This window comes from Pleurodeles waltl, chromosome 12 (genome assembly GCF_031143425.1).
Source record: "Pleurodeles waltl isolate 20211129_DDA chromosome 12, aPleWal1.hap1.20221129, whole genome shotgun sequence".
In the NCBI taxonomy this organism is placed as follows: Eukaryota; Metazoa; Chordata; class Amphibia; order Caudata; family Salamandridae; genus Pleurodeles; species Pleurodeles waltl.
The window spans coordinates 32,148,138-32,163,410 of NC_090451.1; the positions used below are offsets into that span (position 1 = coordinate 32,148,138).

The 15,273-nt window shown below is 49.2% G+C and overlaps 1 protein-coding gene across 1 annotated transcript in view; it reads right to left on the reverse strand.

Annotated features, from left to right (window-relative positions):
- HSD11B1L (hydroxysteroid 11-beta dehydrogenase 1 like) overlaps positions 1-15,273 on the reverse strand; it is a 98,930-nt gene that overhangs the window by 18,384 nt on the left and 65,273 nt on the right. Inside the window, exon 2 of the mRNA XM_069217041.1 lies at positions 2,503-2,633. Coding sequence (XP_069073142.1) covers positions 2,503-2,633 — 131 coding nt within the window. The remainder of the gene's footprint in view (positions 1-2,502; positions 2,634-15,273) is intronic.

Genomic DNA, 15,273 nt, shown 5'->3' on the forward strand with positions numbered 1-15,273 from the left:
GTGTGAGAAGGCCCGCAGCAGGCGCGCAGAGAAGATTCTAGGGGCCAGATGTAGGAAAGGAATTGCAACTCGCAAACGGCAAAAACTGCCGTTTGCGAGTTGCAAATCACATTTTCCTATGCAGAAATGCATTCTGCGAGTCGGACCGACTCGCAAAATGCATTTCAGAATCGCAAATAGGAAGGGGTGTTCCCTTCCTATTTGCGATTCCTAATGGTATGCAACACCATTTGCGACCGCATATGCGGTCGCAAATGGTGTTGCAGTTACCATCCACTTCAAGTGGATGGTAACCCACTCGCAAATTGGAAGGGGTCCCCATGGGACCCCTTCCAGTTTGTGATTGGACCCAGAAACATTTTTTCAGGGCAGGGAGTGGTCCAAGCGACCACTCCCTGCCCTGAAAAAATACCGAAACTAAAGGTTTCGGTTTTTTTTAAGTACAGATCGTTTTCCTTTAAGGAAAACAGGCTACACTTAAAAAAAAAAAACTGCTTTATTTAAAGCAGTCACGAACACGGAGGTCTGCTGACTACAGCAGGCCTCCATGTTTGCGAGTGCCCATAGTTGGTATGGGGCCGCAATTTGCGACCCACCTCATGAATATTCATGAAGTGGGTCATTGCGACCCCATACCGACTTGCAGACGGTGTCTGAGACACCGTTCTGCATAACATTTTGCGACTTGCAAACAGCGAGTCGCAATGACTCGCTATTTGCAAGTCGCAAAATGTTATTTTGCTACATCTGGCCCTAGGTTCTTTAGAGGTTTATTTTGATCTTTTTTCGATTGTTTTTTCTTCCCTGCGTTGTTAAAAAACAAGAGTTCAGAATGTTGAGAATATACACTACTGCACCATTTCACTGTTGGGTTTTTCTTCTCTTTGCAGTATTTTTACTTTATACTAATTATATTTTGTAGTTTTGTTTTTAATTTTGCAAATACTTTGAGCTTAGGTATGAAAATACTTTCACTTTACCTATATATGTTTTAGAACTTAAAAAGTTTTGACAGGTTCTAGAGCTGGCTAGCCATACCTTCTCCTGTTTGGTCAGCCACGCCCCCTCGTGTGTGGGTGGCCACGCTTTCTCCTCTGTCAGTGGGTGGCCACGCTTTCTCCTCGTCAGTGGGTGGCCACGCTTTCTCCTCGTCAGTGGGTGGCCACACCTGCTGAAATGTGCAGCTATGCCCTTTCCTGTGTGCAGCATTGCCTTCTCTGTGTGCAGGCCACAACTTCTGCGGCTACACATTTGCCTGTGTGTAATAACTCCTTCCTGTACGTCTACCTGGCATGTACCATGCCTGTCTCGCGTGTGTAGCCACGTCTGTCTCCTGTGTGTAATGACGCCTGTCTCCTGACTTTAGCCACACCTCTCTCATTTCTGAGGTGACGCCTCTCTCCTGTGTGTAGCAATGCCTGTCTACTGCATGTAGCAATGCCTGTCTACTGCTTGTGGGCATGCCTGTCTACTGTGTGTGCATGCCTGCCTACTGCTTGTGGGCATGCCTGTCTACTGCGTGTGGGCATGCCTATCTACAGTGTGTGGGCATGTCTGTCTATTGCTTGTGGGCATGCCTATCTACTGCGTGTAGGCTTGCCTGTCTACTGTGTGTAGCAATGCCTGTCTACAGTGTGTGGGCATACCTGTCTACTGTGTGTGCATGCCTGCCTATTGTGTGTGGGCATGCCTGTCTACAGTGTGTGGGCATGCCTGTCTACTACGGTTGGGCATGCCTATCTACAGTGTGTAGGCATGCCTTTCTACTGCTTGTGGGCATGCCTATCTACAGTTTGTGGGCATGCCTGTCTACTACGTGTGGGCATGCCTATCTACAGTGTGTGGGCATGCCTGTCTACAGTGTGTGGGCATGCCTGTCTACTGCTTGTGGGCATGCCTCTCTACTGCGTGTGGGCATGCCTGTCTTCTGCATGTGGGCATGCCTCTCTACTGCGTGTGGGCATGCCTGTCTACAGTGTGTGGGCATGCCTGTCTACTACGGTTGGGCATGCCTATCTACAGTGTGTGGGCATGCCTGTCTACTGCTTGTGGGCATGCCTATCTACAGTGTGTGGGCATGCCTGTCTACTATGTGTGGGCATGCCTATCTACAGTGTGTGGGCATGCCTGTCTACTGCTTGTGGGCATGCCTCTCTACTGCATGTGGGCATGCCTGTCTTCTGCATGTGGGCATGCCTCTCTACTGCGTGTGGGCATGCCTGTCTTCTGCATGTGGGCATACGTACTCTAATGTATTTAGCAATGCCTTTGCTTTCTTGTTTAACAACTGCTTACCCTTTGTACTCAACCGCTTATCACTCCTTTGGGCACACTTTCCACCCACGTGTTTTGCAAACCGAATCCAACGTATGTAGCCATGCCTGTGTCTATGTCTTTACCCATGCATTCTCCGGTGTCGTAAGCCACACCAGCTCCTGTGTCGTTAGCCACGCATACATTCTTCACGTTAAACCAGGCGAGCTCACAAAGCACCACCTGTACCTTCTGGAGAGCTGCTTCTCTTCTTGCCGTCAAAGCTATCTCTGCGCCAAACTTTGCGTAGTGGTAAGCCATCTGCTCCCCGATGCCCTTGCTGGCTCCAGTCAAAAGAACTTTAGCTCCTGCCAGGCTGCCTGAGTTAGGGAAAAATATAAGTAGAAAAAAGTATGACAGTGGAAACGGATGTGCAGCAAGTTAAAATAAGGCTTGCTTCTTTTGTCTGATTCCAACTCTGTGAGTTCCTTGTTTTCTTTTCACCAAACCCTAATATAACTTGAATCTAGGAATTGCAATACCGTGATTAAATACAAGATGTCACTGTTGCACCAGAATCTGTCTGCTCCCCCACAACCTCTCCTTCTGCATCACTGTGACTGAACAGAAGGACCTTCATTACGAGTTTGGCGGTGGCGGAGGCCGCCCGCCAAACTCATTCTGCCATCAGGCCGCCTGTGTGGCCAGAACACCGCCGGCCCTGCGATGAACAAGGCCTTAACATTGATGCCGGCTTGTAATCGAGCCAGCGCCAATGTAACAGTGTGGAACAGCACCTGTCATGCTTTCCACTGCCCGTAATTCAGGCAGTGGAAAGCGCACCAGGTCTGTCCATGGGGGTCCCTGCACTGCCCTTGCCAAGTGCATGGGCAGAGCAGGGGCCCCCATGGGGCCCCCGGCACCCCCTTTCTGCCAGCCTTTGCATGGCGGGGCTACCACCATGCAAAGGCTGGAAGAAAGGGGACTCGTAATTGCCAGGGCAGCGCTGCAAGCAGAGCTGCCCTGGAGGTCTGAGACAACCAAGACTGCCAGGCTGTCGCCTTGTGGCAACCTGACACTGTCAGCAGTCCGACAGTGGTGGCTCCGCCACTGTCATAAATTTGCAGTCGGACAGCCACTTTGGAAGCGGTCCGACTGCGACCGTGACACCGCCAGGTTCATAATGAGGCCCAAGGTGTCATTACAGTACCAAACACCATCAACTTCCACTAAATGTTAGGCATTGTGCACTGTCAATGCATGTTTAGTATCAATTATTTTTTAGATTCAGTCTGCTTCACCTAGAAAATGGGGAATGCAATACTGTGACTCCACACAAGGTGTCACTGCTGCACCTGAGTCATCTCCTCTCTCTAGAATCCCTGCCCATGCAACACCATGAGTGAACATAAGGTGTCACTGCTGCACCTGAGTCATCTTCTCCCTCTAGAACCCTGCCCAGGCAATACTGTGAGTGAACCCAAGGTGTTACTGCTGCACCAGAGTCATCTCCTCCCTCTACAATCCGTTTGTGCACACAAAGTATCACTGCTGCACCACAATCTGTCTGCTCCTTATACAACCCCAGCCAATGCAATACTGTGAGTGAACACAAGATGTCACTGCTGCACCAGTCATCTCCTCCCTATAGAATCCCTGCCCATGCAATACCGTGAGTGAACCCAAGGTTTACACCAGTGTCATCTCCCCACTCTAGAATCCCTGCCCATGCAATACTGTGACTGAACACAAGATGGCACTGCTGCACCACAATCTGTCTGCTCCTGCTACAACCCCAGCCAATGTAATACTGTGATTGAACACAAGATGTCACTGCAGCACCAGTGTCATCCCCCTCCTCTAGAATCCCTGCCCATGCAATACTGTGTGAGAACACAAGGTGTCACTGCTGCACCGCAATCTGTCTGCTTCCGCTACAGCCCTGGCCAAGGCAATACTGTGACCGAACACTATGGGCCTCATTATGACCCTGGCGGTCACCAGACCACCATGGACACAGTCGCAGTCAGACCGCTGCCAAAGTGACGGTCCGACTGCGACATTTTGACAGTGGCAGAGTTGCCACGGTCAGACCGCTGACACTGCCAGGTTGCAGCCAGGCGAGAGCCTGGAGGTCTCGGCAGTCTCAATCCGCCAGGGCAGCGCTGCTTGCAGGGTTACCCTGGGGTTTACGAGTCCCCTTTCCACCAGCCTTTGCATGGTGGTAGCCCCGCCATGCAAAGGCTGGCGGAAAGCGGGGGCCCTCAAACTACGCAGGGGTAGTGTAGATGCCCCCATGGACAGCCCCGTTGTGTTTCCACTGCCCAAATTATGGGCAATGGAAAGCGCAACAGGTGCTGCTGCACTCGACGCACCCTCACATTGGCGCCAGCTCGATTACGAGTCGGTGTCAATGTTAAGGCCCTGTTCACCGCAGGGTCGGCCGGCAGAAACGCTGTTTCCACCCGCCGGCCCTGCAGTGAACTCCTAACAGGGCCGGCGGTCTTCTGGCCGCACAGGTGGCCTAATGGTGGTACGAGTTTGGCGGGCGCAAAACCCGTAATCAGGGCCAATGTGTCACTGCAGCACCAAACACCGTCTGCTTCCACTAAACCTCAGGCAATGTGTCACTGTCAGTGAATGATTGCAATAACTGATGGTCTGCTCCCACTAGAACACTGGGGAACGCAGTACTGTGACAGAGCACAATGTCTCACTGCAGCACTGCCGTCTCTTTCCTCCCAACAAAACGTGGAACAGTAAAGCACTGTCACGGAACACCTGGCATCTCTGTTGCACTAGATTCTGTTTGCACTCTCAGAGGGCCTGTCCTTGCACTCTGGTCTCAGTGTGAAATCTAAACCACTGACGAAAGGAGTGTTGCAAACATGTTTTATTGTAAAACTCCTTCAGGTAGATCTTATAATCAAGTAGTGTAGGAAAGTACCATCTTGCCTGGCATGTTACCCCCATATTTCACCGTATATATGTTGTTTTAGTTGTATGTGTCACTGGGACCCTGCCAGCCAGGGCCCCAGTGCTCATAAGTGTGCCCTGTATGTGTTACCTGTGTTATGACTAACTGTCTCACTGAGGCTCTGCTAATCAGAACCTCAGTGGTTATGCTCTCTCATTTCTTTCCAAATTGTAACTAACAGGCTAGTGACCAATTTCTCCAATTTACATTGGCATACTGGAACACCCTTATAATTCCCTAGTATATGGTACTGAGGTACCCAGGGTATTGGGTTTCCAGGAGATCCCTATGGGCTGCAGCATTTCTTTTGCCACCCATAGGGAGCTCTGACAATTCTTACACGGGCCTGCCACTGCAGCCTGAGTGAAATAACGTCCACGTTATTTCACAGCCATTTTACACTGCACTTAAATAACTTATAAGTCACCTATATGTCTAACCTTTACCTGGTAAAGGTTGGGTGCTAAGTTACTTAGTGTGTGGGCACCCTGGCACTAGCCAAGGTGCCCCCACATTGTTCAGGGCCAATTCCCCAGACTTTGTGAGTGCGGGGACACCATTACACGCGTGCACTACATATAGGTCACTACCTATGTGTAGCTTCACAATGGTGACTCCAAATATGGCCATGTAACATGTCTATGATCATGGAATTGCCCCCTCAACGCCATCCTGGCATTGTTGGCACAATCCCATGATCCCACGGGTCTCTAGCACAGACCCGGGTACTGCCAAACTGCCTTTTCAGGGGTTTCACTGCAGCTGCTGCTGCTGCCAACCCCTCAGACAGGTTTCTGCCCTCCTGGGGTCCAGCCAGGCTTGGCCCAGGAAGGCAGAACAAATGACTTCCCTAGAGAGAGGGTGTTACACCCTCTCCCTTTGGAAAAAGGTGTCAGGGCTGGGGAGGAGTAGCCTCCCCCAGCCTCTGGAAATGCTTTCATGGGCACAGATGGTGCCCATTTCTGCATAAGCCAGTCTACACCGGTTCAGGGACCCCTCAGCCCTGCTCTGGTGCGAAACTGGACAAAGGAAGGGGGGGTGACCACTCCCCTGACCTGCACCTCCCCTGGGAGGTGCCCAGAGCTCCTCCAGTGTGCTCCAGACCTCTGCCATCTTGGAAACAGAGGTGCTGCTGGCACACTGGACTGCTCTGAGTGGCCAGGGCCAGCAGGTGACATCAGAGACTCCTTCTGATAGGCTCCTTCAGGTGTTGCTAGCCTATCCTCTCTCCTAAGTAGCCAAACCCTCTTTTCTGGCTATTTAGGGTCTCTGCTTTGGGAAATTCCTTAGATAACGAATGCAAGAGCTCATCCGAGTTCCTCTGCATCTCTCTCTTCACCTTCTGCCAAGGAATCGACTGCTGACCGTGCTGGAAGCCTGCAAAACTGCAACAAAGTAGCAACGACGACTACTGCGACACTGTAATGCTGATCCAGCCGCCTTCTCGACTGTTTTCCTGGTGGTGCATGCTGTGGGGGTAGTCTGCCTCCTCTCTGCACTAGAAGCTCCGAAGAAATCTCCCGTGGGTCGACGGAATCGTCCCCCTGCAACCGCAGGCACCAAAGAACTGCATCACCGGTCCTCTGGGTCTCCTCTCAGCACGACGAGCGAGGTCCCTTGAACTCAGCAACTCTGTCCAAGTGACTCCCACAGTCCAGTGACTCTTCAGTCCAAGTTTGGTGGAGGTAAGTCCTTGCCTTTCCACACCAGACTGCATTGCTGGGAACCGCGTTTTTTGCAGCTACTCCTGCTCCTGTGCACTCCACGAAGATTTCCTTTATGCACAGCCAAGCCCGAGTCCATGGCACTCTAACCTGCATTGCACGACCTCCTGAGTTGTCCTCCGGCGGCGTGGGACTCTCTTGTGCAACTTCGGGTGAGCACTGTTTCACTCCACTTCGTAGTGCCTGTTCCGGCACTTCTGCGGGTGCTGCGTGCTTCAGAGAGGGCTCCTTGTCTTGCTGGACGCCCCCTCTGTCCCCTCACGCAATTGGCGACATCCTGGTCCCTCCTGAGCCACAGCAGCATCCAAAAACCCTAACCGCGAGCTTTGCAGCTAGCAAGGCTTGTTTACGGTCTTTCCGCAGAAAAACACTTCTTCATGACTCTTCACGACGTGGGACATCCGTCCTCTAAAGGGGAAGTTTCTAGCCCTTGTCGTTCTTGCAGAAACCTCAGCTTCTACTGTCCAGTAGCAGCTTCTTTGCACCCACAGCTGGCATTTCCTGGGCATTTGCCCACTCTCGACTTGATCGTGACTTTTGTACTTGGTCCCCTTGTTCCACAGGTATCCTCGTCTGGAAATCCATCGTTGTTGCATTGCTAGTTTTGGTCTTTCCTGCAGAATTCCCCTATCACGACTTCTGTGCTCTTTGGGGAACTTTAGTGCACTTTGCACTCACTTTTCAGGGTCTTGGGGTGGGCTATTTTTCTAACCCTCACTGTTTTCTTACAGTCCCAGCGACCCTCTACAAGGTCACATAGGTTTGGGGTTCATTCGTGGTTCGCATTCCACTTTTGGAGTATATGGTTTGTGTTGCCCCTATCCCTATGTGTCCCCATCGCATCCTATTGTAACTATACATTGTTTGCACTGTTTTCTATTACTATACTGCATATTTGTGGTATTGTGTGCATATATCTTGTGTATATTTGCTATCCTCATACTGAGGGTACTCACTGAGATACTTTGGCATATTGTCATAAAAAAAAAGTACCTTTATTTTTAGTATATCTGTGTATTGTGTTTTCTTATGATATTGTACATATGACATTAATGGTACTGTAGGAGCTTCACTCGTCTCCTAGTTCAGCTTAAGCTGCTCTGCTAAGCTACATTTTCTATCAGCCTAAGCTGCTTGACACCCCTATACACTAATAAGGGATACCTGAGCCTGGTGCAAGGTGTAAGTACCCCTTGGTACTCACTACAAGCCAGTCCAGCCTCCTACATTGGTTGTGCAGCGGTGGGATAAGTACTTTGCAACTACTTACCACTTTTTTTCATTGTACTTTTCATAAGAGAAAAATATACAAAACAAGTTCAGTGTATGTACACCTAACCAAAAAGTTTTGCTTTTCTCCTTTCACTTCTTTTCTAAGTGCTGAAAAGTACCTCTAAACTTTCTAAAAAGTTCTTTAAAAGTTTTTAAAGTTTTTTTCTGTCTTTCCAAAAGTTCTGAAAACCTTTTTCTCACTTTTTCTATCCCCTAAACACCTTCTAAAAATGTCTGGCACAGGCCAAACTGTTGATCTGTCCAAACTTGCTTATGATCACCTTAGCTGGAAAGGAGCAAGGAGTCTCTGCATTGAAAGAGGTTTAGGGGTGGGGAAAAATCCCTGTAGAGAACTGTTGGTTAATATGCTCATTGAACAAGATAAGACCAGAGTTGGCACTTCTGTTGAGAAATTAGCTGATGGTTCCCAATCTGACACTGGGGCACCCCTAGCAAAAGATTTAGAAGGGAAACTTCCTAGCCTGCCCATTAGCAGACCACCTAGCATAGCTGGTACTGATGTAGAGTCACATCACAGTAATAGTCTTGCCTCACATCACAGTAAGAGTATTCCTTCTCATCATAGTAGAAGTGCTGTTTCTGTTAGCCAGGTTGTTAGAGTGCCATCTGTTAGGGACAGCTCTCCTTCTGTTCATTCTCACCATACTTCTGTTTCAAGGCATGTCCCACCCACCCACCCTGATGACAGAGTGTTAGAAAGGGAGCTCAATAGATTGAGAGTGGAACAATCCAGACTGAAGCTCAAGAAGCAACAGCTGGATTTAGATAGGCAGTCCTTAGAAATAGAAAGAGAAAGACAGAAAATTGGGTTAGAAACCCATGGTGGCAGCAGCAGTATTCCCAATAATCATCCTGCAAGAGAGCATGATTCTAGGAATCTGCATAAGATAGTTCCCCCTTATAAGGATGGGTATGACATTAACAAGTGGTTTGCTGCACTTGAGAGGGCCTGTGTTGTACAGGATGTCCCTCAAAGGCAGTGGGCTGCTATCCTATGGCTATCATTTAGTGGAAAGGGTAGGGATAGGCTCCTTACTGTAAAAGAAAGTGATGCCAATGATTTCAAAGTTCTTAAGAATGCACTCCTAGATGGTTATGGCTTAACCACTGAGCAGTACAGGATGAAGTTCAGAGAAACCAAAAAGGAGTCTTCACAAGACTGGGTAGACTTTGTTGACCATTCAGTGAAGGCCTTGGAGGGGTGGTTACATGGCAGTAAAGTTACTGATTATGAAAGCCTGTATAACTTAATCCTGAGAGAGCATATTCTTAATAATTGTGTGTCTGATTTGTTGCACCAGTACCTGGTGGACTCTGATCTGACCTCTCCCCAAGAATTTGGAAAGAAGGCAGACAAATGGGTCAGAACAAGGGTGAACAGAAAAGTTCATACAGGGGGTGGCAAAGATGGCAAGAAGAAGAATGGTAAGTCATCTGACAAGGGTGGGGACAAATCTAAAAATGAGTCTTCATCAGGCCCACAAAAACACTCAGGTGGGGGTGGTGGGCCCAAATCCTCTTCAAATCAAAACAAAGAAAAGAAACCATGGTGCTATTTATGTAAAATAAAAGGCCATTGGACAACAGATCCCAGTTGTCCAAAGAAAAGCACCAACCCTCCTACCACTACAACCCCTACTGCTACCCCTAGTGTCCCTACTAATAGCAGTGGTGGTGGGAGCAAACCTACTAATAGCCAATCCAAGGGAGTAGCTGGGCTCACTATTGGTAACTTAGTTGGGGTTGGTCTTGTTAGGGAGACCACAGAGGCTGTGTTAGTCTCTGAGGGGGCTATTGATTTAGCCACCTTAGTTGCTTGTCCCCTTAACATGGATAAGTACAAGCAACTACCCCTAATAAATGGTGTTGAGGTTCAGGCCTACAGGCACACAGGTGCCAGTGTTACAATGGTAATAGAGAAACTGGTCCACCCTGAACAACACCTACTTGGTCACCAGTACTAAGTAACCGATGCTCATAACAACACACTTAGCCACCCCATGGCTGTTGTAAATCTCAACTGGGGGGGGGGGGTTACTGGTCCAAAGAAAGTTGTGGTTGCCTCAGATTTACCTGTAGACTGTCTACTAGGGAATGATTTAGAGACATCAGCTTGGTCAGATGTGGAGTTGGAGGCCCATAAGCAATGCTGGGCATTCCAGGGCATATTTTTGCTTTAACCAGGGCTCAGGCCAAAAAGCAAAAAGGACAGGGTGACTTGGATCCTGGAAGAATGGACCAAGTGCTCCCTAAAACTAGGGCTAGTAGAAGTAAATCACTACCTACTATCCCTCCCTCTACAGTGGATTCTACTTCTGAGGAAGAAAAATTTCCACCCTGTGCAGAACCTACACCAGAAGAGCTGGAAGCAGACACTGCTGAGCTTTTGGGTGAAGGGGGGCCTGCCAGGGAGGAGCTGAGTGTGGCACAGCAAACCTGTCCCACACTAGAGGGTCTAAGGCAGCAAGCTGTCAAACAAGCAAATGGGGATGTCAGTGACTCTCACAGAGTTTACTGGGAGGACAACCTCTTGTACACTGAAGCAAGGGATCCAAAACCTGGAACTGCCAGGAGATTGGTGATTCCTCAGGAGTACAGAAAGTTCCTCCTAACTCTAGCCCACGACATTCCCTTAGCTGGACATTTGGGGCAAATGAAAACTTGGGACAGGCTTGTCCCCTTGTTTCATTGGCCTAGAATGTCAGAGGACACAAAATAATTTTTTAAGTCCTGTGAAACCTGTCAAGCCAGTGGCAAGACAGGTGGCACTCCAAAGGCACCCCTTATCCCACTGCCTGTGGTTGGGGTTCCCTTTGAAAGGGTAGGGGTTGACATAGTTGGCCCTCTTGACCCTCCTACTGCTTCAGGCAATATGTTTATCTTGGTGGTAGTGGACCATGCCACTAGATATCCTGAAGCAATTCCTCTAAGGACCACTACAGCTTCTGCAGTGGCAAAGGCCCTCCTGGGAATCTTTTCCAGGGTGGGCTTCCCAAAATAGGTGGTATCAGACAGGGGAAGCAATTTCATGTCTGCTTACTTAAAGCCCATGTGGAAGGAGTGTGGTGTTACATACAAGTTCACCACACCCTATCATCCACAAACAAAGGGACTAGTGGAGAGATTTAACAAAACTCTCAAAGGCGTGATTATGGGACTCCCTGAAAAACTCCGCAGGAGATGGGATATCCTGTTACCTTGCCTCCTTTTTGCTTACAGGGAGGTACCCCAAAAAGGAGTGGGCTTCAGCCCCTTTGAACTCCTATTTGGACACCCTTTGAGAGGTCCTCTAACACTAGTTAAGGAGGGTTGGGAACAACCTTTAAAAGCTCCAAAGCAAGACATAGTGGACTATGTACTTGGCCTCAGATGTAGGATGGCTGAGTACATGAAAAAGGCCAGTAAAAACCTTCAGGCCAGCCAAGGGCTCCAAAAGCAATGGCATGACCAGAAGGCTGTTTTGGTTCAGTACCAACCAGGGCAGAAAGTGTGGGTCTTGGAGCCTGTGGCCCCAAGAGCACTCCAAGATAAATGGAGTGGACCCCACATAATTGTTGAGAAGAAGGGTGAAGTCACCTACTTAGTTGACTTAGGCACTGCCAGGAGTCCCCTTAGGGTGCTCCATGTCAATCGCCTGAAACCCTACTATGACAGGGCTGATCTCACCCTGCTCATGGCAACAGATGAGGGACAGGAAGAAGAGAGTGACCCTCTCCCTGATCTCTTCTCTTCCACAGAACAAGATGCTCTAGTGGAAGGTGTAGTTTTGGCAGACTGTCTTACTGCTGAGCAGAAAGACCACTGCATAAATCTCCTAGGTCAGTTTTCTGAACTCTTCTCTACTGTGCCGGGTACCACTTCTTGGTGTGAGCACACTATAGATACTGGAGACAGCTTGCCTGTCAAAAGTAAGATCTATAGGCAGCCTGACCATGTCAGAGACTGCATAAAGCAAGAGGTGCAGAAAATGCTTGAACTAGGAGTGGTTAAGCACTCTGAAAGTCCATGGGCCTCTCCTGTGGTACTTGTACCAAAACCTCATTCCAAGGAAGGAAAGAAGGAAATGCGGTTTTGTGTCGACTACAGAGGTCTCAACCAGGTAACCAAAACTGATGCTCACCCTATACCCAGGGCAGATGAGCTAATAGATACACTGGCATCTGCCAAGTATCTAAGCACTTTTGATTTGACTGCAGGGTATTGGCAGATCAAATTATCAGAAGATGCTAAAGCAAAAACTGCATTTTCAACCATTGGAGGCCATTACCAATTCACAGTAATGCCTTTTGGATTGAAAAATGCACCTGCCACTTTTCAGAGGTTGGGGAATACAGTCCTGCAAGGGCTGGAAGCTTTTAGTGCAGCATATCTAGATGATATAGCTGTCTTTAGCTCCAGCTGGGATGATCACCTGGACCACCTATGGAAAGTTTTGGAGGCCCTGCAAAAGGCCGGCCTCACTATCAAGGCTTCAAAGTGCCAGATAGGGCAGGGGAAAGTGGTTTATCTGGGACACGTGGTAGGTGGAGAACAGATCGCACCACTTCAGGGGAAAATCCAGACTATTATAGATTGTGTTCCCCCTACAACTCAGACCCAGGTGAGAGCCTTCTTAGGCCTCACTGGGTTTTACTGGAGGTTCATAAAGAACTATGGCTCCATTGCAGCCCCTCTTAATGACCTCACATCTAAGAAAATGCCTAAAAAGGTATTGTGGACAGCTAGCTGTCAGAAAGCTTTTGAGGAGCTGAAGCAGGCCATGTGCTCTGCACCTGTCCTAAAAAGCCCCTGTTACTCCAAAAAATTCATTGTCCAAACTGATGCATCTGAATTAGGGGTAGGGGCAGTCTTATCACAACTTAATTCTGAGGGCCAGGATCAACCTGTTGCTTTTATCAGCAGGAGGTTGACCCCTAGAGAAAAGCGTTGGTCTGCCATAGAGAGGGAGGCCTTTGCTGTGGTCTCGGCACTGAAGAAGTTGAGGCCATACCTGTTTGGCACTCACTTCATTGTTCAGACAGACCACAAACCTCTACTTTGGCTAAAACAAATGAAAGGTGAAAACCCTAAATTATTGAGGTGGTCCATATCCCTACAGGGAATGGATTATTCAGTGGAACATAGACCTGGGAGTACCCACTCCAATGCAGATGGACTCTCCAGATATTTCCACTTAGACAATGAAGACTCATCAGGTCATGGCTAGTCTTATTGTCCTTCGTTTGGGGGGGGTTGTGTAGGAAAGTACCATCTTGCCTTGCATGTTACCTCCATATTTCACTGTATATATGTTTTTTTAGTTGTATGTGTCACTGGGACCCTGCCAGCCAGGGCCCCAGTGCTCATAAGTGTGCCCTGTATGTGTTACCTGTGTTATGACTAACTGTCTCACTGAGGCTCTGCTAATCAGAACCTCAGTGGTTATGCTCTCTCATTTCTTTCCAAATTGTCACTAACAGGCTAGTGACCAATTTCTCCAATTTACATTGGCATACTGGAACACCCTTATAATTCCCTAGTATATGGTACTAAGGTACCCAGGGTATTGGGGTTCCAGGAGATCCCTATGGGGTGCAGCATTTCTATTGCCACCCATAGGGAGCTCTGACAATTCTTACACGGGTCTGCCACTGCAGCCTGAGTGAAATAACGTCCACGTTATTTCACAGCCATTTTACACTGCACTTAAGTAACTTATAAGTCACCTATATGTCTAACCTTTACCTGGTAAAGGTTGGGTGCTAAGTTGCTTAGTGTGTGGGCACCCTGGCACTAGCCAAGGTGCCCCCACATTGTTCAGGGCCAATTCCCCGGACTTTGTGAGTGCGGGGACACCATTACACGCGTGCACTACATATAGGTCACTACCTATGTGTAGCTTCACAATGGTAACTCCGAATATGGCCATGTAACATGTCTATGATCATGGAATTGCCCCCTCAATGCCATCCTGGCATTGTTGGCACAATCCCATGATCCCACGGGTCTCTAGCACAGACCCGGGCACTGCCAAACTGCCTTTTCAGGGGTTTCACTGCAGCTGCTGCTGCTGCCAACCCCTCAGACAGGTTTCTGCCCTCCTGGGGTCCAGCCAGGCTTGGCCCAGGAAGGCAGAACAAATGACTTCCTCAGAGAGAGGGTGTTACACCCTCTCACTTTGGAAAAAGGTGTCAGGCTGGGGAGGAGTAGCCTCCTCCAGCATCTGGAAATGCTTTCATGGGCACAGATGGTGCCCATTTCTGCATAAGCCAGTCTACACCTGTTCAGGGACCCCTCAGCCCTGCTCTGGCGCGAAACTGGACAAAGGAAAGGGGAGTGACCAATCCCCTGACCTGCACCTCCCCTGGGAGGTGCCCAGAGCTCCTCCAGTGTGCTCCAGACCTCTGCCATCTTGGAAACAGAGGTGCTGCTGGCACACTGGACTGCTCTGAGTAGCCAGGGCCGGCAGGTGACGTCAGAGATTCCTTCTGATAGGCTCCTTCCGGTGTTGCTAGCCTATCCTCTCTCCTAAGTAGCCAAACCCTCTTTTCTGGCTATTTAGGGTCTCTGCTTTGGGGAATTCCTTAGATAACGAATGCAAGAGCTCATCCGAGTTCCTCTGCATATCTCTCTTCACCTTCTGCCAAGGAATCGACTGCTGACCGTGCTGGAAGCCTGCAAAACTGCAACAAAGTAGCAACGACGACTACTGCGACACTGTAACGCTGATCCAGCCGCCTTCTCGACTGTTTTCCTGGTGGTGCATGCTGTGGGGGTAGTCTGCCTCCTCTCTGCACTAGAAGCTCCGAAGAAATCTCCCGTGGGTCGACGGAATCATCCCCCTGCAACCGCAGGCACCAAAGAACTGCATCACCGGTCCTCTGGGTCTCCTCTCAGCATGACGAGCGAGGTCCCTTGAACTCAGCAACTCTGTCCAAGTGACTCCCACAGTCCAGTGACTCTTCAGTCCAAGTTTGGTGGAGGTAAGTCCTTGCCTCCCCACGCCAGACTGCATTGCTGGGAACCGCGTGTTTTGCAGCTACTCCA